Genomic DNA, 23,250 nt, shown 5'->3' on the forward strand with positions numbered 1-23,250 from the left:
CGGACACCTTCAGTGTATCGTACGTACGCCCATTACCATGACTAGACACTATAATTGTCTCTCAAACAATATAACGATTGTTACGACTACTGATTTACTTCCTCGTATGTACAACTGAAGGCATTCAAATCACTGACTGAGCGGACAGAGTTTATAAGTACAGAAAACACACAGTTGCTTACTGAATTTGTGGTGATTGGTTCTGAGAGGAGGAAGTGTGACAGGCGAGTTTAAGTTTCCTTTTACTCTTTAAACAATTTCCCCAATGCAGCCTGGCTTTAATATCTGAGTCTCCAAGTCATAGTGTTCACGTTATGCGACCTCTGTAGTAGGAAAGGTTTGATTTACGACAAGTGAATTATAGCGTGTATAGCTAAGACATCTGTTGCAAAATAATAGTGGTTTGGGGTATATGAGACTGCCATACCTATGATCTATATAACCGGGATATATACTAGCAACTTTTAACGTATAAAGTTATCATTCCTATTTTCATCTCCACTCCATTTAGCCTGGCTATCTGACTCCTTGTACTTCCACTAGTCGGATCAGTAGACGTTTACACATACCGCGTAAATGTCCCGGAGGTTGGTCTAGGATTAGCAATCTACTAATTAATGCAAAATTGATAAACTCTGATAAGACTGGTAACGGTATGAAATCGGGAAAAAACAGTGAGAGGAAACAATACTTATGATGGCAATATTGAAAACTTTATTTGAAATATAGAGAAAATAAGAAAATGATATTAGAAAGCCGGACAATCGTGACAACAAAGTTAGCTATTCATCATGTTCCCTGTGCTTAAACTAGCACCATCAGCTAGTTTCAACTCCGACACTAATTTATTGCAACATATCCATTTTTAAGATATCATTTACTATAATTGTTTTAACCCGAACGTTTTACCATAGACTATCATACCAAACATCTTTCGAAAACCTTGTGTACTTTGAAATGAATGCTGGTTTTTTCAATAAATGTCTAAAGACGTATGAATCCTACTTGTCGTAAACTACAGCCTCTTTTACGACAGTATCCAAGACGCATCGTATATTTCGTTGCTTCAGCAGAAATATGTGTTCTGGCTTGGAATTCTATGGTGATCGGAGATCTCATGTATACGATCTTAGACCTCAGAGAACCATATACGCTTTGAAAAAACAACAACAATGGCATTAACGGTTTGTGAAATTGAGTCACGAAGCCGTGTCGTTGTGACAATACAATATACCGTACCACAAGAGAGACGTTGGGCAGACTGCCAGATAACATGGCGTGTGTTACAAATCGCTGTGCTCACATATTGTTTGACCCGGCAAAGAGTGATGAAAGACTATACTACCCGACAGAACTAGTACTTAGTGTTACCTGTTTATATTATATTACCTTCCATTGAGACTAAGTGAACACTATATATTGTCAATAGTAATTTAATCAACTATAAAAGTGTTCACACCTTATAGTGTAATGACACCAGTTGCATGCATTGGTAGTGTTGATCTTCTGTTCGAAACACTGTTTAACTTGTTAATGTATATATTTTAGCCATGGACGTAGATTAAACAGTACTCCTGCATGCATTTCTTTGTACAGGTTATATAAACAGTGATGGAACAGAGACAGTTGGACATCTTGAGGAATTCGAAGAATGTTGAGATATTATCAACGAAAATTGAGGCCAAAGATGTGATAAGACTGGCTATTGAGAAATATCCAGCATATTTCACCAGGCGGGACTTCGACGGTTTAAGAGTGTGTATAAAAAATAATAATGTATGCCTCCAGAGTTAACGTGAGACCGAAATGCAGATGACACCATCTCTGTCTTTGCACAAGGTGTTTTCCAAACTTGAAGCTGCACCGGCATGCAACCGAGCTATCTTTAACCAAAGTTGTCTGTGCACACTAACATAGTGAACTGCTACACCAACTGTCATCCTAGCAATAACTAACAGGTAGTAATAATTATTCAATTTCTTGTCACGTTTTGTCACATCGACATACTGATAAATGCTAAATTTATGTTTAACAAACAAATAAACATAATTCACATCAAGTTTAGCGTTGACAGATAAAATGACCAAGAAGCCACAAACAACCAAACATATGCACAGTAATTGAATTGTAGCTTGCCAATGGAAGAAATAAACTTTTAATTTAATTTCTCTCGTCTAACAGTTATGGGTAGTCAAGTGAATCGTTATTCCAAATGTAAACATAACCATGCTTAGAAATCATGACTCTGTTCATATAACTGACAAACTATAGCGTTTTGTTAAAATAACGACAATGATGAGTTTCCAGGGTAAAATGCAAGACACATGTACACCACATTCAAAAGTGGCAGCTGGCATAACAACCATAGAAATATCACCTCTCAATACTTCATAGTGATGAAGGGTTAAGTTGTTCTGAATATAAAAACAAACATGCCTACTAACCAAGACTACAATGTTAACAGTCAAATCGTCACATGTTATTATAAATCGGCCAATAATGGATATTCTTCTTTGTGTAATTAATAAACCATTCACATCATTGCTATATAATATAAAACGTAAGCTGATAATGTGAGCGCACAATGATCTCTAAACATACTTCTAGCTAAGGCTTGTTTGAACCTTGACACTCTTTCTCTATGTAGGGTAAATCAGCGGAGTCGAGATATCGCTTTATTGTTAACACGTTTAAGGATGTCTTTGATGGTTATGTCAGACTGTATGAAATCCTTGTTGAGCTCGGGAGTACCCAAGCTGTCCTAAAACTCCTAAGGCCAGGGTTGAAGGTGAAAATTACGGGTAAGTTATAAAGATATTATTAAAAGTAAAATCATCAGCCTTGAATGCACTGTGTCATAAATGAATTTTCGAGTTTGTCTTTATCTGCTAATCACGATTGATACACCTTCTCATAAATGTATAGCATTAGAGTGTTTGGAACATACAAACGTCTGGTCAAAAAATGCATTTATGCAAAAATTTACTTGAAAATAAAGTTTGTTCAGTTGCTTCAGATTGAAACATACTCTGATCGATGTATTCTTTTAGATTAAGCAATTGCATAGTACCCTTAGATTCTAACTACTTTTGACGAGAAGTATGTGTGCCCCAAGCACCTATTATGATTAGTATTTACGACAATGAGTTTAATACGGTGGCCAACTAGGACAAAAAGACAATAAAAAAGTGGGGTTCCCAATCAAAAAGAGACATGCGCCCATGAAAGAGGGTATGTACTCTCACTATCAGCGCCCATCGAAAAAAAGACGTGTCCACCATGATTATGTAAATGTTATGCTAATTTTAAAATGGAACGTTTAACTCAGATGCCTGCCATTAGGGGCGCTTCCGGGTTGGTACAGACATTGGATTATATTTATATGTGTTCAAATCCTTAGTGAGTAGCGCACATTCTGTATCATGTGTATAGAACAGAGAATGTACATTGTACATGCTGATTATTATATCGCATGTTATGGGTTATATATCTGTACATGATTAGTAATAAACATATATGTATATTTTAGAAGTTTTTTTTAAGGAATACAACAAAGTATGATCTGCACCCGAATACAGACTAACCCCTGCTCTGTGTATGGAGGTACATTGTATCTTCTCACTCCAAGGTATATTACTGTATCTTCTCGTATTTGACATTGTGTTTTCTTTTTTCCCCCCTTCAATTTTCCTGTCTCACACAAAGCTCCATCATCACCCATGAGATGTGCAAGTGGGGTTCGCAATCAAAAAGAGGCATTCCCAATTAAAAAAGAGACGTGCCCTCACTTAAGACAGCACATCTCTTCTTTCATGGGAACACATATCTTTTTGAGCAATGTATCTTTTTGATTGGGAACGCCACTTTTTGATTGGGAACCCCACTTTTTGATTGGGAACCCCTCATTTCAAGAGAGCATGCCTTTCTGTCCTAGTCGGCCACTGTAGTTTAATGTATATGCTGTGAATTAGTGCTAAAATAATCTATAAAGCGTGAATCCATTTGTGTCAGAATCAAAATTTGATGTCTCATTGGGTGATCAACTTTTGTATTACAATATATAACAGTTTGAACATGCAAAGGCGCCCTTATGTTTTCTATTTTGTATGTATCAGCCCCACCCCGAAGATCACCCAAACCCTCAAGATCAGCTGAAGCAGCAAAAGCAAAGGATTTTGATCAAGAAGGTAAGGTACACGGGAACCAAGACAAGGAGAAGTGTAAAGAGAATTTGTTACTATATAATATGTCATGTCATGTCACGTCATGTCATGACATACATGTATATTATAATCATATCATATCACATTAAATTACATCCCATCACATCATATCATATCATATCATATCATATCATATCATATCATATCATATCATATCATATCATATCTCATGTGATATATGATATATGATATGATGTATGATATAATATAATATAATATAATATAATATAATATAATATAATATAATATACGATATATTGTATGATATGATATGATATACGATATGATATGATATCCTCATATATCATATCATATCATATCATACCATATCTATCATATCATATCATACCCGGTATCTCATGTCATACCATGTAATATCATACTTTATCCTATGATTTGTTCTCATTCCATTTGTGTGTAATTGTGTGTAATTTGTGATTATTGAAAGATTTTGTGACTTATCCATTCACGGTTTATATTTGACTTGGATTTTCCATTCATTTTATGTACAATAGCAAACGTTTACACATTTATAAATTTTTTGCAATTTATTGTCAGAGTTACAAACAATAACATGGCATATGTTGTTTCACACTAATTTTTCAAATAGGAAGGACTGGAAACCATGATAAAATTGTTTTATAAATTAAAAGTCTAAATTAATGCCCAATCCTCATCCATATGGTTACTTTAAATAGTACTTTTAGTCATTTCTGTTTCCAAAGTATCATAGAACCAATAATTATGATTATTATTTTGATGTATTTAATACAATGTAAGTTTTAAAACCATTTCACAGCACTGCTTAAAGAGATCAGTAGTATGTTCAAATCACAGGAAGACAGTTTTGCATCACAATTTGCCCTCATGCAAAAGGAAATGAAAGCTATTAGAAATGATGTACAAGACATGAAGCGAAAGATTGATAAAATTGATGATTTGGAACGTATGATAGCCACTTTACAAGCAGGTAAGTTACACAAATGTTATTTATACAAGCGAGAAATATCAACGTAATAATGCGTAAAACAAATATAAAATATAGTTGTCAGAATTGTTTTCGTGTACAAACTAATTTTATGATTCATTCATAGTGATTAAAGATTTTTTCCCAAAAATCCACCATGACAGTCATGAAAATTAAAATAGCACACACACACACGCACACGCATGCACATACATACATACATACACACATACACACATACATACATACATACATACATACATACATACATACACACATACATACATACACACATACATACATACATACATACATACATACATACATACATACATACATCAAAAGGTAATAAAAGAAAACACAGACGATATATAAACAAGTGGTTGATTAATTACATCCTATTTTCTCCACGAGACATGACATCAGGTCGCAATGCCACATCCGACTTGGAGAAAATTGTTGAAAAACTTTGTGCAGAGTTAAATAAAGTAAAAGAGAAACTAAAAGACATCGAAAAACAGCAATGTAAGTTTTATGATTAATTTTGTAAATACTTAAATGGGTGCTAATTGATTACAAGGATTCCAATGTATGTTCACCTTTGTTCAAATAGATATAAAACTGAAACACTTTGGCAAGTGTAATTTCTATGATTTGATACACAAATGGCTTCAACTAATAATATTATGGTTACTGGTCTTCTTTCATAAACAAAATGACACTTGCAGCTATCGAAAACATGTTACAGATGTTACTAGGTGGAAAAGATGTAATGCGTGAACTTGAGAATGTGAAGACAAATTTGGGTCAACTCAAACTATGGATGGAAGAGCAGTGTGGTATGATGACAAATCGTATTGATAATTTGGAAAGAGAAAGTACAGGTATTTATTTTTTTTCCTTTTTTGCTGATACTGTTATTTATCCATACTGCCCGTTTCATGTTAGTGTTTACTGGCTCTGTTTGATGCAACCACACATGTACAGAAACCAATAAGAAACTCCACATACCACACTTTAATGTATCAAGATTGTAATTTCTTGCTTCATTTTGTCTAAAAGAAATAAGCCATTTAAACATACTGAAACCAGACATGGACACGCTGGTGCCATGATTTTTTTAATGTTTGCAGTTGATGTCTGCATGGTGGCATGGTTAGTTCATTTCGTTTAGGCAAAATGTAGCAAGAAATTGTATTCATAGACTCTTGTATGTACAGTTTCTTATTGGTTTCTGAGTGGTGTATCAAACAGACGACATATAATAGCCAGTGAACACTAACGTGAAACAGGTAGTATATGCAGCATATATGAACAGTTGATTATGATATTTATTGTAAAAACCTCGATATCAATCCAAGTTTTATTTCTAAAATGTAATCTTTTATAATAATTGTAAGATTACGCCAAGTAGTCGATGACTTTTGATATCTATATTTATTTCGTATCATCCCTTTCAGATGTCATGTACAGTACAAAAGTGATTTTTATTACATTTAACAATTATTCATGTTTACCAAGTTAAAAAGAACGTTTTACGTAAAACAGTATAAACATAGGTTTCGAAAGTGCAGTCTATGCAACACCCGGTGGTGTCAGTCCCTGGATGGTACCCATGCTTGTTACCGAAATTTCAAATGTACCCCTTTTCCTGGAATATTTCAATGAAAAACACCCCTATTTTTTTGGTGAATCCGGGAGAAAACACTGCAAAAAACCCCAGGAAGTTTTACCATACCCTGCACTGTTTGCCCTAATGTTTGAATACTATTGTTTACCATAATAGAATGATCTGAAAAAGTACCCCTTTTTTTACGATTTCACAATGGCCGACGAAAAACACCTCCTTTTCCGTGAAACTTCTAACAAGCATGAGTACTACCACCGGGACTGCCACCACCGGGACGGGACGCAACATCGTTATAGTTGAACCAACAATCATTCTTTTCCATTTGATAATGACGCTACTGGAACTGTCGTTGAAAATAGTTTTCCCATGTATCAATAATTACCAGACAAAGTAAGTTACAGTGTATCACTCTTATGCATTCATTGATACGTTACCCATGGTACCTTCACAAGGTTGTTTGGTTTGGTAAGCAGATCACGAGTGGAGATTTTATATCAAAATTTGTTTTGACTAGAGTATAATATGTTACCAAATACGTAATACATTTTTTGCAAAGACTGTCTCAAAAAATACTACAGGCTCAAAAAGTTGGCACCCTGGCACTAACTGATCGGCGTTATCAAAGGAACAAACTATAGATTGTTTCAATCATAATGATGTTGTATAGACTACAGATAATTAAGAAGATATACTTGTCTGTGCGTAGACTAAGCTGTCAATACACCCGATCTTTTTTTGTATCCCACAAAAAGCAGTTTGCAAAGACAATTGAGTTTCGTGATTGATTTAACCCTTTCCCATGGCACAGAGCACCCACACACTGTGTAAATGAATAGTAATAATACTCGTCCTAGTTCATGCAATAACGTAAATCGAAACATTTTCTTGTTTACATTCTTGGCCATTCTGTTAATTGTCATTTCTGCAGGGCGTATGATAGCACGTGGTGATGTTAAAATAATTGCCGTGAAGATACAAACACAATGGGAAGTGATAGCTAAAGAGGTTGGCATAGAAGGTGAAACAATTAAGCATTCTCGAGGAAAACAGGTACTTGAGGGCGTGGCAGCAGCAGAGGCATTCATCTGCCAATGGATTGAAATGGATGGTAAAGCCGCAACGGCTACTGGCATACCACCTACCTATGACGCCTTGTATGAAATTGTGAAAAGGCAAGACAAGAAAGTTGCTGAGGAAATTAAGGAATTGCAAAAACATGCGAAGGAATAACCAATGACATAAAATGTAACTCTGCAATTTTAAATTGTGATACCTAGAGAAATACATTTATTCGTCACCTTTCATCAAAACAAGATCGGGAAAATTGTTGAACTACAAAAAGAACGTGTGATGCTATGGAAATACATTTCTCAATGTGGAAATGGATTATAATCAGGAAGTAAAACACAAATTGTCGCCCCATGCACAAAGTAGATGACAACATAGTTTACAGTGAATTTCACAATAATGTTCAGCTTGTCTGTTTGATACAACCACGCAGAAACCAACAAGAAACTGCAAATGCCACACTTCAATAGCAAGATCACATCTTTTGCTACATTTAGTCTAAATGAAATAAACAAATTTAAATGTATTGCAACTCTATGCAGACATTTGGGTGTCAATCCTTTTCTTAATATCAAACACCCATTGTAGGGTGCGTAAAATGTCTGTATATAGTGGCATAGGATTTCATTTCACTTAGACAAAATGTAGCAAGACACTGTATTCATTCAATCTTGCTATTTTAAAGTGTCGCATAGCTAGCCAATTTGTTATTGGTTTCTGCGAGGTTGTCTCAAACAGGAAAGCTGAACAGTATTGTGAAATTCGCTGTAGATTGAGATACCCTAAATCAAAGAAGAACGTTTGACACTTATCCGATCGCTTAAAACATTCCAGTATGAAATAATTCCATTACAAGCAACATATTTTCTAATTTTGCATTTAACTAGACAGTGATCTTGACACTACAGTTTAAATATAAATGTATCCTATGTAATGTAATGTAATGTTAAGTAATGTAATGTAATGTAATAATGTAATGTAATGTAATGTAATGTAATGTAATGTAATGTAATAATGTTAAGTAATGTAATGTAAAGTAATGTAATGTAATGTAATGTAATGTAATGTAATGAAAGCAATGCTATGTAATATTTGGACTTGGTGTAAATAAATGTCATATAATGAAGTGTCTGCGAGACCGATAATGTATTTTTAACCAAGACAATTCGAACAGTTTTGAACACAAAATATAAAGGGCATTGTGAGTAATCTATGCAAATGTAGGAATCACTGATTTTCTAGCCAAAGGTTGAATGGTTCCCACTTAATTTTGACATAGACATTGGAGAGAGACTCTCGCCAATGTCCGTGTTTCCGAATGACGGGCAATGTAGACGTGTCAGACCACTTAGGCAAAATATCATACCTTCATGATATTTTTGCATTTTTTTCAGTAAGAATACAACAATATCAGGTCTACTGTTCGACAGATCAGTTTCTTCTTTCGGATCTTGTTCCAGATGGAATAAAAAAAGGATCTTTCCCTTTCTGTCAGCTAGATCAACTGATTCTTCTTGGTGATATTCCGGGGGCAAAACCATTGGCGGCCCTGTTTGTCAGGAAACAGAAATCAAAGTTAAAAAAAAGTCGTTCTAGCCGTTCTCAAAGCTAGAATGTATGAATTTGTAGAAAGTGTGGTTTTTTTAAAGGTTATTTGGGCTAACTTTGTGTAACACGAATATCCGACATTGGAAAGTTCTACCATGTACCAATGATAAACAAGTTATTTCACTAAAAGTGAGGACTAACGATAGTCACATGTGCTTATCTTTGTGGCGTAAAGTAAAGAAGGCGCTGGAGACGTAGTTTTGTATTTTACTATCAAACCAGTGGCTATAATCGTTTGAGTGCCACAGAAGGTTTTTCTGTTACAAATTTAATTAATAAAACTAAACTAAAATACTGATAACGCACGCATATAAATGACACACCTCTGACAACTCTTTACAATGCTATTGACTATAAACAGAGCAAATATATGCAATCAAGGAAGTTCTGACAAAGTAATCGGTGTACCATTGACATGGAAAGTGTCGAAGATTACAACGAAACAAAAACCTACTTAGAGTGCCTTCATATGTGGGTGACATTTTCAGAATAGGTTCTTGGGGAGGATTTAGGAAAATTAGAGGGAAGGGTCACATTTTTACTATGACATCTTTTTACCTTCCGTAGAGAAGGGTAATGCTATACTTATGTCTGTCTGTCTGTCTGTCTGTCTGTCTGGCTGGCTGGCTGGCTGGCTGTCTGTCTGTATGTCTGTGGACACAATATTTCAAACACCATTAATTCTTAGGAAACATGCTACACGTAATCCTTATCATAGTCATAACTTTAACTTTGCATTGTTTGTGACCTTTGACATCCTGCTATTTCCACCACTGTCATTAATTGCTACCATTCCAGTGAATTGGGATCAATGGATTAATTCATATATTATCTTTACACAAATCCACTAGAGTGCTAGCAATGGGAAATAACAGTCCAATCAATATTATAATTGTGGTGGCAGTAATGGTACAGAGTCATCACCATTGAGCGTCAGATTCCCTTTTCACTTCTGAGAGCACATTCAACTCATCAAGTTTTAAAAATATTTGAGCACAGGGTAAAGCCATGTTTTGGAGAAAGGAAATCGAGGGAGACGAAACAGAACTGGCGGAGGGTAATGGGTCACATTTACCCAGCATGCTGCACTCAAACCCACTAAACATGTAGGTAAAGGTTTCCTTACATTTTTGACCAGTCACTAATTTCCAATGACCAACAATGATGGCTGAAGTCTTCCTGATATTGTACATATCGTTGCGTTTCCACGGTTCAACACTCTCATTCTCAATGGCTTGTTTTGTTTCACTCATATGAATTAATAATTCTTTCCTTGGAGAAGTTGATCCGCGACTGCAATTAATTGTTGCCTAGATGTAAACTGAATGCCTGTGGTACGGTTTCTATATTCGTTTCGTTGTTATCATCAGTGCATATACCAAATTATATCAAATTTGCTTCCAGGTTTTGCGCTAACTCTAAAATGCTTCAAGAGTATAAGCTAAAATAATTGTTTTGATGTAAGCGGGGAAGCAATCTACGCATGTCAAATTAGTATTCTCAGATACAATTGTCTCTGATATCGCTGCCTACGGTATACTTTTCTCAGAAGTTTCACTACTTGTTTTGCTAATTCTGACATAGATCAAAATAGTACCACAAAATCAAAACGAATAAATTCATATCAAACTAGATAACTTATATTCACAGCCATATAATTCGTTTTGAGTTACTAGCACAGGGAACCCAGGAGTCGTGTTAAAACAAACAAACAAACAAACAATAAACAAAGAAACAAACAAACAAAAGCACATAAATACATAGACATATCTTTTTTAACAGAAACGTAAAGGTCCATTTTCTTTCACTGTTTGATCACATATCATTACATGTATCATTTGGTCGTGATATTAGGGCCATAGTATTGAATATGACGTAGTTCTGTGTCCTACCTAATCATATCCCACACATTGATACCATCTAGTGTCACGCCCTCAACGGTACCACCAGCAACGTGTACCAAGGTTGGCAACCAATCAATCATGTGCATAATTCCGTATGAAGATCGCCTTGGTTTTACCAATAAAGGACCACTGACAAATGATAGAACACGCACACCTCCTTCCCATACACTTCCTTTGGCACCTCTCAAAGGCCAATTTCTACCACCTGTGCGAAATGTTGCCCCATTGTCTTGAAAAGGTATAAAAGAATAGCATTTTGAACCTTAGAAATGTTAAAATAATGTTAAAGTGAGTAACAAAAACAAACAAACAAACAAACAAACAACAATCCCAACATTAGCAACTTACATTAATGTGGTTTAGGTGCATGTTTGTTTCATGTGATGCATTGAAGACTGTATGACGCTCTGTGTTGCATCACCATATTGGCCACTCCCTCGGCCACTTTCTTGACAGAGGAGGGCCACTTGGGCATGACGATACTGTATATTTTAAGACAGTGATTGCACTATATATGAACAAGACATGTAGATGTGATGTAGACATCTAGCATTACTTAGAATATAGCCATTTACCTGAGGCAAAAATAAGTATTGTGTTATTCCACAGTCCAGTTTCCTGCAAAGTCGATGTTAAATTCCCTATGCCTTCATCCATACACGTTGTCATGGCAGCATAGACTTTTCGGTTGTCATCGACATCTTCGTTTTTATATTGATCATAATATTCACCAGGGACTTGTAGAGGGGCATGAACTGCTTGATAAGCTAGGTACATGAACATTGGCTGAAAGTAAAATGCAATTATGTAGATGCAGTGTATAATATGAAAAAGCTTGGTATTGCAGGGGATTTGAATTTACCACCATATAATATTTTACCCATAACTCTCGCTGACTTGTATGCTTGGCCTGGGTGCGTTCCTTAATTTATAGCATCCGAGATATTAGCATGTTGAATATTTCCTCATCTAGAAATTCCTCGGAACAGCTGAGACAAATCCGCCCTGCAGTTTTGAGGTTACTTATTAAACATAGTTGGCATATTATGCGTTTATTTATTGCTTTAAGACCACCACCGGCGGGGGAGGGGGGGAATTGTTTTTTGACCAACACATTTTCACCCCTTCCGTAAATTCTGGTCGTTCCACAAGCCCCCCCCCCAAAAAAAAAAAAAAAAATAAATAAATAAATAAAAATACAAAATAAACAAATAAAAATAAATAAATAAATAAATAAAATAAATAAATAAATAAATAAATAAATAAATAAATAAATAAATAAATAAATAAATATATAAAAATATAAAAATCTATGTACTTTTTATTTATCTTCAGCCAAAAGACCTTCAATGTTTGGTCCTATTTGTAAACTAACATACCTTTTTTAGGTCATGTTGTTCAACTATTTGCTGGGCTTCTCTAGTAAATATGTGTGTGGAATATTGGTTTTCATGTTCGTCGGCCACATTATCTAAATTCCTCCAGAGATCTCGACATTCTGTACTATGTTGATGGGTATAGTAGTCTTCGGCTGCACCATGATAACCTGTAAACCAAGATATAATCTGAACGCCTTTCTTCTCACTTACATAAACATTATACACAATGTTATATGACAGTTGAAGTAAAGCATGTATTGTTAAGATACAGGGCACATGTATTTTGTCATCAATGTATTCACAAAGTCATTTGAAATTTGAAGCATGGATTAAGATATTAATTATGCAAATATATTAATGAATTAAAAACAACATTATTTAACTATATCGGACACATTCGTTTTGAATGTACCAAATCGTAAAATTACGATACTGCCTAATCACCCAAATCATTAATCATGCAAATTATTCATTAATCTTAAAAGTAAAATCAACAAACTTTGTAATACACATGCTGAGTCGCATTATATGAAATTTGAAACCTGCTTTCTTAAGATATAGCCTCATAATAAAATCAATGAATATGCAAACGACTTCGGACCTTCAACCTGCAGACTCCTGGCCGACCACTCTTACCATTCGACCATAATTACTCCACTATGTACAAATGTATACGAAATCTGACTCTGCATTCTTAATAGTCTAATTTCTGAAAACTGTTTGTTATGTAAATGACTCATTAATATGCATATGTTTACCAAAACCTTACATTAATCATTAAACAGATGTGTAGCTAGTTTCGCTAGAATTTAGGCGAGTTTAAAGATATTTTTAAGATATTGTGTCCATAGACACACACACACACACACACACACACACACACACTGACAGACAAAAGCACAACATTCTCATACAGGTTTATTTTCAGCAAGCGTTACATCATAACACGACTGTACATGTATGATTCATGAACATTCTTATTGTTTTCTAATGAAGATGATCACTGAAAATTTATGTTCACTAGTATATGCCGAGAGGTGAAAACGACATACATATATGTGCAGGGCGTAGTGTTTACAGATAAACTGATAAAAGGTAAAACACGTCACTATCTAAGTAGGACCAGATGGCGAATGATCCCGAAGCTGTACTTTAAAAAAGAAGCATAATCGTGTAACATCATGGTGCAGGCAACGAGTCAATATTCGGAATTCATTTGAAACTGCAAAAAAAAGTTAATGAACTATGTTTGCACAGTAAAAAGTTAACCCTCCCCAATTATGTTTTCTAAAATATGGCCCTGAGAACCGATTTGTGAAAGGTAACTCCCTTCCCCTAATTCCACCGGCTGCCGCCCTTGTAATTACCGAAGATCTAGACTCCCATACATTTCGTGTGTTCTTTTGCATTGCAATCTGCATTGTATTTTCGAAACTGTAAACTAATGACTCGTGTAACCTTCATTATATACACATACTACTTACCAAAGAAAGAATCAAAGCCTTTATTTGTGGGTAAGCATTTCTTCTTGTTACTTCCAAGATGCCATTTTCCAATCATGTGAGTAGAGTAGCCGTATTCCTTTAGTTTCATGGGTAGAGTCAGGGTTTCAGGAGCCATGCAAAATCGAACACGATTTTCATCCAAACAGGTGTAGTCAAAACCAGTGTGGATCTAAAGTCATAGAGATAAGCACTGATATTAGTCCAGTGTTGGTTCAATAATCATATATAGACAATCAGTGATAATTGTTCACTACCACGCCAAGAAATATGGAGTGAGATCACCATCAAATTATAACTATTTTATTATGATTTTTATAAAAATGTTTTTTTATTCATAATTGTAGTTATTTCTGCATTATTTTATGATTATGTTTGTCATTATTTAGATGTTAGTTCGGCATTATTTATGGTTTTATTATTATCTCAGTATTATTTTGGGGTTATCATTATTTCATCATAATTAGGGGAGGAGGTCAATGGTTCAAAGTTGGATAAAAAGCGTAAATCATTAAGTTTGGGATAGGGTGGAGGTCCATTTTTGTTCTCATCCGACATTTAAAGAAAATATAAGTACCAACACAATTCAAACAGGTATTATTGTAAGGGATGTTCCAAATCACATTCCTGTATTTGCGATTTTTTGAGAATTTCCTTTCCAAAGAAATTAATGATGAACATTTATCCTGTAGAAGTTACAGAATTATTCAATTCGTTCAATTCATTTCATCCGTGGAGTGGGATACGTGCGGAAGCGGAAGGAAGGGGGAGGGAAACTTGTTGCCGATGCTTTTTCAGATTAAGAACCAAAAGTATGCACTCTGGCGCTCTATTGACGTGATATGCTGATTAGTGTTATGTACCTCTGTCCGCAATAGATATATTATATAGCTTATTTGAAACACAGACTATTGCGAATGTATTACATACTATTAATTTGCATGTGTACCACCTAGTATCAAATCCATAGTTAATTTGACAGTGCAGACATATATTTGGAGACGGGTATTTTTTGAGGTTAGCTTTGAAACGGTGATGTGAAGCTGTTACACGATTTAAGATATCCTATTAAATCCATACCGAGTTGTACCATATTAATACATGTAAAATTCCACTGAAGAGCAAAATACAATATGCCATCATATCTTTGAAGCAACTAATGAACTGACGTATTGTATAGCATTCACCCATGCTCCTTGTAGTAAAATTTACATTCTCGCAAACCAGAGCTATTATTTCTTCCGCTACACTTAGCGACTCGTTAAGAACGGTACCGTAAAGCGGTCGTGGTTTGCGACGATGTAAAATTTAGTGAATCACGCAACATAACATGCTTATTTGTATTGAACTGACCAATATTCTGCGACATTGGCCGACAATTAGAAGGATGAACTTTGGTGCACTTTAATATCAGTTCAAAAGGGGCATTCAGTCTTTCTTTTCCACCGACAAACTTTGAGCCTGAACGCCACAAAAAGACACATTGTATTGAGACACTTTCTCTGTCCCTTGATGAGTTATAAAGTCTGAGTATACACATACAGCGAATTTTAACAAACCTTACAGCTTCTCTGTTTGATACAACCATGCAGCAACTAATAAGAAACTACACATGCTACAGCAAGATTGAATGAATACAGTTTCTTGCAAATGAAATTAAGTTGTGTGTGCCAACATGCAGACATCAAATGCAAACGTCAAGACAGTAATTGGCACCAAGTGTCTGCGTCTTGTTGCAGTGTTCATTTAAACGGTTTTATTTCATTTAGACAAAATGTAGCAATAAATTGTATAGATATATTGCTATTACAGTGTAGCACGTTGTCAAAGTTTCTTATTGAAATCTGCGTGGTTGTATCAAACAGAGAAGCGGTATTTTGAAATCAGCTGTAACTACACCTCGGTATAATATCAGCATTTCGGACCACCGCGGTTTATAATTAGTAATAGTATTTCTCATATTGAATCCTTCAACCATCGCACAGTTACGATATCATATTATGTAATGTTATTTTACATGTAAGAAGAAAGGTTTTATGAATACCAACGAAAAGAAAGAGTGTATAGTGTGCATGCCTGTATCGTGAAATGTCAATCTCGAATTTAGAGTGTGGTACTAAAATGTATTCTTGCATCTGTGACCAACCTACCTGATAACGTCCCATCATAAGAGAACTTCGTGATGGCATACATGACAACATGCCATAGTGACGTTCCAGTTTCACTCCTTCCGCTGCTAATTTATCAATATTAGGGGTTTTCACAATTGAACCATTTCGATACCCGACATCAAAGTATCCTAAATCGTCGGCCAGGATGAATATTATATGAGGTTTGGTCACTTCACTTGACATAAACAAAGGTACAACCAGCGATAAAACTATGAAATGTATGTAACACTCCATATTGATGTGATGACGACACAGGATTGTTCAATTTGCATAATCTAGATAAACCAAACTAGACAAAAAGTGAGAGAGTCCAAATGTTCTCTATATTATTTATTATTTGCATATCATCAAAGTACAGAAGTCACTTGTGGGATGATTCTATTCAAGGATGGTCATATGCAAAAGGAATCATTGATATAATATTGATATAATAATTTAAGAATGTTCTTAGATTACCATCACCAGTGTTTGCACGGCACGTGTAACTTATCCAAACACCGGTGACGGTAATTTGTGAACATACTCAAATATCTAATAACGCATTTATTAGTGTATCGTGACCATCCTTCGATATATATATATATCACATCCTTTCAGAGAGAGAGAGAGAGAGAGAGAGAGAGAGAGAGAGAGAGAGAGAGAGAGAGAGAGAGAGAGAGAGAGAGAGAAGCTGTTACATGAGTTTTCATTAAATTCATGTCGGGCTGTACAACATAAATCCACTCTTTGTTGTAAAGGCTTAGCATTTGATTGTTTGAGACTCACATAAGGCTTAATCCTTGTCAAAAAGGCTTAGCACGAATATATTAAGTGATAATTTACTCTAAAACGGAACACATCAAATTTGCGTATATCTGTGTCGACATCCCAAAATGCTAGCCGTGGTCAGCATTGAAACGGTAATGTGGAGTTTAAAAAAATGATTTCCAATTAATACCTTGCCGAGCTGTACCACATCGTCATACTCATTTTCATAAAGACTTAGCATAATTATGTGTAGTTTACGTAACGCGATTCACTCTAAAACGAAACGTCAAATTTGCATCAATCTATGCCGACAAAACAGACAGTGTTGGTTAGTCGACAAATGATTTAAGTGCACGCTTCGGAACAGATTACCTGGGGTCAGCGTTGAGCTTTCTTTACACGATTACCCATTAATACCATACCAAGCCTAATTAAAGGTGTGGCATTTGGTGTTTCACACACACACACACACACACACACACACACATACACAGTCAGACAGACAGACAGACAGACACGGGGCGATGCCTATAGCACTACTGAACCTCAGTTCAGTTCTGCTAACAATCATACCCAATCTACTTAGTATGGTGGCCCACAGGAGACAGTGAAAACTAAATTTGTGAAATAAATAGTTGATTTTTGAGAGCAAAATTTTTAATACAAGGTAAAACTTTTCTTTCATGTGACAAGACATTAATTTTTTGGTTCAAAATAAAAATTTCAAATAAAAAAACTACAATTTCTGTGACAAAATCTTCTTTTTACAGAGCACAAAATTAATTTTCAAAACGAAAATTTTCATTCTTGTTGCCCAAGCTTTATTTTCGAGTGATGACATTTAAGATTTTCTAAAGTTTTGTAACAAGACTTAAAACATCACTTTGCAAACTATTAATCCTTAGAACAGTACACCTAGTTTTGGTGAAAAACTCTAAATTTGTGTAAAAAGTATTTAAATGTCAAGCCGAAATATGAATTGAAGTCGATTAAAATCTTGTACTCTGACTGCAGAACCATTATTAGTCACCTTACAACCTCCTTTTCTTATCGACGAGATCTACTTAACACAGGATGCCAAAATTAATGTCGAGGGACGAAACATTAACATGCGAGGACAAACTTTCTTTTTGCTTGACAAAAGTTGGACGGCATGACGGAAATTGATTATATATCCCACAATCCTCAGCACACTCTTGGCGGCTATTTCAACTTCGCAACCAGCACTGTATCTGATCATATCAAGTGGTAAACACATCAATTGTTTCCAGTGTATAAAATCTTTAATTCCAAAACTACTTAGCAGATTGGGCTGAGTTTAATAATGGGGATGAATCTTGGGTGCATAGATGGAAGAACTTGAATAATAAGCATGTTTCAACGGAGTGTGAAGATGATTTTATATGCTTATAATAATAACATGTTCATGTCAAAAATGAAATATTTAATTGAGTACAATTATTACTAAAATAACACTAGGTGTTGCATGAGAAGATTAAATAAATAACAGAATCAACTTTAGAATTGTTGGAAACATATATATATTAACCAAAATCAGACAACTCTTGCAAATTATAGGTAAAATATGAAATTCATAATAGATTATGGCAGCCATCTTGGTAAACATTTCTGATTTGCAAATGTCTAATCAAATGAAATGGATTGAAAGAATAACTCCATAAGACACATTCAGGCCAAGTTTCATGCTTGTATCACAATTTGAACGATTCAGCTAAAAATATGCCCTTAGATATCTGCTCCACTAATGGTGTGATTGACAGCAGTGTGGAGAGCCCTCAACGACGACTCCCTCCATCTGAGGCATTCAGCTAAGTCATAGAAAATATGAAGTTCTAAATGAGAAAATTCAGTTTATTTAATTAGTTCTCATACTTGTTAATCTAGTCTTCATGATTCATTATACCAATAAGTTCTTTGAAAAAAAAGGTAAAATGTTATGAAATATAGTAAAATATGTTTAACACAACACCACACACCACAGGTCAAAGTTGAGGATCTCGTATCATCACAACATCATACAACAGAGGTCAAAGCTGATGATCTCGTATAATCACAGTTTAAGATAATATGTAAATTACATGAAAAGTAACTTTATTCAAATTTTTCAATCAAATTTACATGTAAAAGTCACCTATGCTAAATTCCTTGTGTTTCAGAAATATAGCTATGAAATCATTATTTCATATCATGGTTATAACACTCCGAGTCTCAACAAATAGTTCAAACTCTAGTGGTTAGGTGCAATTTCAATGAGGAGTGTCTCCTTTTTGCATATTTCTTACTGTGTACAGGACAGAGAACCCTGTACGTGTAATTAATCTAATGTGTATTATCATCATTATACCATGCACGAGTCAGGTTCAACAAAAAATGTATGGAATATAAACTCTGGTCTTTCTATGTCATGACAATGCATGTCTATGTCAAGACAACGTGTGTCTACATGTATATCATTCATTCTGCTGTGTTTGCAATATAAGTCAAAATGCTTAAAATTGCCACTACTTTCCCTATTTAAAAATGTTACTGGCAATGGTATAAGTATATTATTCCCTAATACTTTTCTTCATTCAATTGGAAAGTACTCATGGCCTACTTGTTAACATTGTCACTATGAGTCGCTAGACGAGTAGTGACAAGGGCCCCTTAGGTAACTCGTATTATCCTTGGCATATTGGTGAATAATATGTAAATATAGTGACAAATGTCATTATCATGGTAACTAATATTTTGTATTATATATATATATATATATATATATATATAGTTTTGGTAGTACTGGAACTCTTTCTTGGGTGTAACTCGGAGTTTCACGCATATTGCGATCATCAGACACTGAGAGTGTCTGATGATCGCAATATGCGTGAAACTCCGAGTTACACCCAAGAAAGAGTTCCAGTACTACCAAAACTATTACGCTCTGCCACTGCGGTATAGAGCACTGTCTTAGCAGATTGATACTCACCGAGTTATATATATATATATATATATATATATATATATATATATATATAGTTAACTCGGTGAGTATCAATCTGCTAAGACAGTGCTCTATACCGCAGTGGCAGAGCGTAATAGTTTTGGTAGTACTGGAACTCTTTCTTGGTTGTAACTCGGAGTTTCACGCATAATGCGATCATCAGACAACTCAGTTGTCTGATGATCGCAGTATGCGTGAAACTCTGAGTTACAACCAAGAAAGAGTTCCAGTACTACCAAAACTATATATATATATATATATATATATATATATATATATATATATATATATATATATATATATATATATAAGTCATTACTGAGAGTTTCACGCTTCGAGCAATATTCAGATGACTCGTCTGAAGATCGCTCAAAGCATGAAACACTCAGTAATGACTTGTTACATCCTTATTCTTTTGAATTAAGTCTATAATGCTCTGCTACTAATATTTGCACCAAGCACTGTTCTCCCCAGCGAGACACTTATATATATAACATTACAAAATAAAAAATGTTATTTTGATAGTAAGTACAATTACATCTTGCTATTATAATAGCACCTTGGGTGTTCTTATAAACACACAGAGGAAAATTAGTGTTGAAAGTCCATGTTTTCATTCATGAATAAAACAAATGGGTTATAAAATAAAGTATCATTAAAAAATTATAACTTACTAACACAACAGTCCAATGTATCTTTGATAAAAGAATCTATGGTGTATTTATTTAACTATGTTACAGACAAATTTCATTCAGTCATTTAAGAGTGATGTTGTCAGTAAGTGAATTCTTCCTGTGTAGATAAATTTAGTCTTCTAGTTCCCATATGTACAATACTATGATCAACTCCACTCATGTATAGTCAAAGTCCTAACTCAAGCACAGAAATCTGTACTCATCCCCGACAGCCTTCATATAAAGATGATGACATTATCGCGTCTCCACGTGATTTAGTTTCAGGCTTTGTTGTAAATATTATTGCAATAAGCAAATGTCTGAAAGGAGTAACTAATCATAATTGCAAGTGACTGTCAATTTGTCATGGATTACTACTGACATACACTGTTCACCCTTAGGCCAACATGCGGTTTAGCAAGATTAACAGTTTTCTGGTAACTTTAACTATACGTGAGTGGAGATGATCAGAGTAATTGTAATGTGTACATAAAGGAACTAGACAAATATAAATGTCACCTCTATCCTTCATCGCTTGCTAACATTAGTCTTACCATTGTTTTTACCAGCTTCTCTTATACAAATCTCAAAGATGTATATTTTTTAAAGTAAGTACAGCATTATTCTTTATTTTGACCCCAGACAGGCAACAACCCAGAGATATTGATCAAAACATATATCGTAAAAAAATACCTGCTTCTGTTGACTAAAAATAGTGCCAATTGCACTGTATCGCAACTGTACAGTTTATGTGGTAATTTAAAAAAAAAAATGTTTGTCCAATCCAAGAAGATTTTTGAACACAGAAGTTGAATTTGTATACCTAATTTGCATATCAATGATGGGATCACCATGTCATTAACAATTCCTTTATCTGCACATTCTAATGTACATCACATCATATTTCAGGTCAATCAGCACAATTATTTTGGAGTGTACAAAAATAAAAGCTTTGAATCAAAACTAACATCTCTGAAACAATTATTTTCCTTTGCACAATCCCCCCCCCCCCCCCCATGTAATGTACCCATTATACCATCATAATCACATCTAGATCTTAGAGTAAACATACTGAGGGAAAATTTATATAGAGTTCAATTAACCACCCCATCTGATTAAAATCTGATGAGGTGAAAGCAGCTAAATGTCTTTTTTTACCTCTGTTTCCATTGTTTTGTGTTGTTTGTTTTGTTCTGGGTGAATTAAATGACACAAAACGATGGAAATAGAAGAAAATAGAGACATCTAGCCACTTTCACCACATCAGATTTTAATCAGATTGTAAAACAGCCCATAAACCGCCCACCCAAGGCAAATGGTTGGGTCATTTATATTTAGTAAACACCTCCCCCCCCCTCACACACACTAAATGTGCCATGCCTATAGCATGACAGAACTACCTCTGAGTCAGTGTTTAGTTGTGCTAAATGTGATAATATACCATACTTAAACTTATGGCAAAAGGAATAGGTAACAAGTTCAGATAAATCTAAGAGTCCGAAAAGCCTGCTTCTGTACATGGCTCTCAACTTTACATAGTACTAGAAACAACCACTAAATAAGTTGATTGATTAAAATAATCAATAAAGCCAATAAAGTGAGGAAAATAATCATTATATGATCAAGCTTAAGTGACATTAAAATTACAAATGATGAAAGTGTCACTGAGCATGTTACTACCCAACTAGAGATTTAGAGTTTCAATTTGGTGGCATGATGTTTTTTTATGTCTCACACAACAAATCAATATCAATATTAGATGAAACAAGGAAGATTCTGCCATAATATTGTTTGTTTGTTTTCAAAGTGAGATAAAATATAACATTTCATGTGTGTTTATGCTATCTGTGTTTGTATAATTCATTGTGCAACTAGTCAAAAACATTGTGCAGTCTAATTGAAACTCTATACTCTCTCTAGTTTGGTAGTACAATTTTTTCGATGTTGCTATGGTTGTGTCAGCATTTGAAATAATGCAGTCTATAGTGGTATGAGATGCAGTGCATTGTACAAGGTGCAACCATCAAGAGTGCTCACTAGTGTTTATTGAAAATTTAACCAATAATCCACCCCCTGGGGATGGTTTACCAAGATGTTTTGACCAGTGAACAAAATATATTGAGTTCATTGGTCAAAACCGTCAGTAGATTTTCCAGTTTGTGGATTTCCCACTTGGATTGATGACTGATACTCTGGGACAGGGTCCCAGACAAATTTCTATTTAGATTAATGGTAAGTCGGTCAGTGTAAGCTCTTACAAGTTACACTTGCTTCATTTTTATGATAGGACATGCTCACCTGTTTTGACTCCAGCAGAGGCTAGAAGTAGAACTGATCGCGTGCATGCCTTGACCTTAGTAGGCAATGACTTGTACA

The 23,250-nt window shown here is 34.8% G+C and overlaps 2 protein-coding genes across 3 annotated transcripts; one reads left to right on the plus strand and one right to left on the minus strand.

Annotated features, from left to right (window-relative positions):
- Positions 1-54: 54 nt before the first annotated feature.
- Positions 55-8,265, plus strand: LOC144445993 (uncharacterized). 2 transcript variants are annotated; one of them, XM_078135657.1, is made up of 8 exons: positions 55-224; positions 1,597-1,755; positions 2,648-2,801; positions 4,116-4,187; positions 5,023-5,193; positions 5,605-5,715; positions 5,919-6,074; positions 7,749-8,265. In XM_078135657.1, exons 2-8 carry the CDS (start codon positions 1,612-1,614, stop codon positions 8,048-8,050), a joined length of 1,110 nt encoding a protein of 369 aa, XP_077991783.1. In that variant the 5' UTR covers positions 55-224; positions 1,597-1,611; the 3' UTR covers positions 8,051-8,265. The 2 variants fall into 2 exon arrangements, with proteins under 2 accessions (XP_077991783.1, XP_077991784.1); XM_078135658.1 differs by lacking the exon at positions 5,605-5,715.
- Positions 8,266-8,767: 502 nt separating this feature from the next.
- Positions 8,768-16,686, minus strand: LOC144445283 (arylsulfatase B-like). Its single transcript, XM_078134824.1, has 8 exons — positions 16,432-16,686; positions 14,264-14,453; positions 12,780-12,946; positions 11,976-12,186; positions 11,389-11,629; positions 10,623-10,789; positions 9,255-9,437; positions 8,768-8,790 (listed from the first exon to the last, which is right to left on the minus strand). The coding sequence occupies exons 1-8, from the start codon at positions 16,684-16,686 to the stop codon at positions 8,768-8,770; spliced, it is 1,437 nt and encodes a 478-aa protein (XP_077990950.1).
- Between the last annotated feature and the right edge of the window lie 6,564 nt (positions 16,687-23,250).

This window comes from Glandiceps talaboti, chromosome 14 (assembly GCF_964340395.1).
Source record: "Glandiceps talaboti chromosome 14, keGlaTala1.1, whole genome shotgun sequence".
NCBI classification, from domain to species: domain Eukaryota; kingdom Metazoa; phylum Hemichordata; class Enteropneusta; family Spengelidae; genus Glandiceps; species Glandiceps talaboti.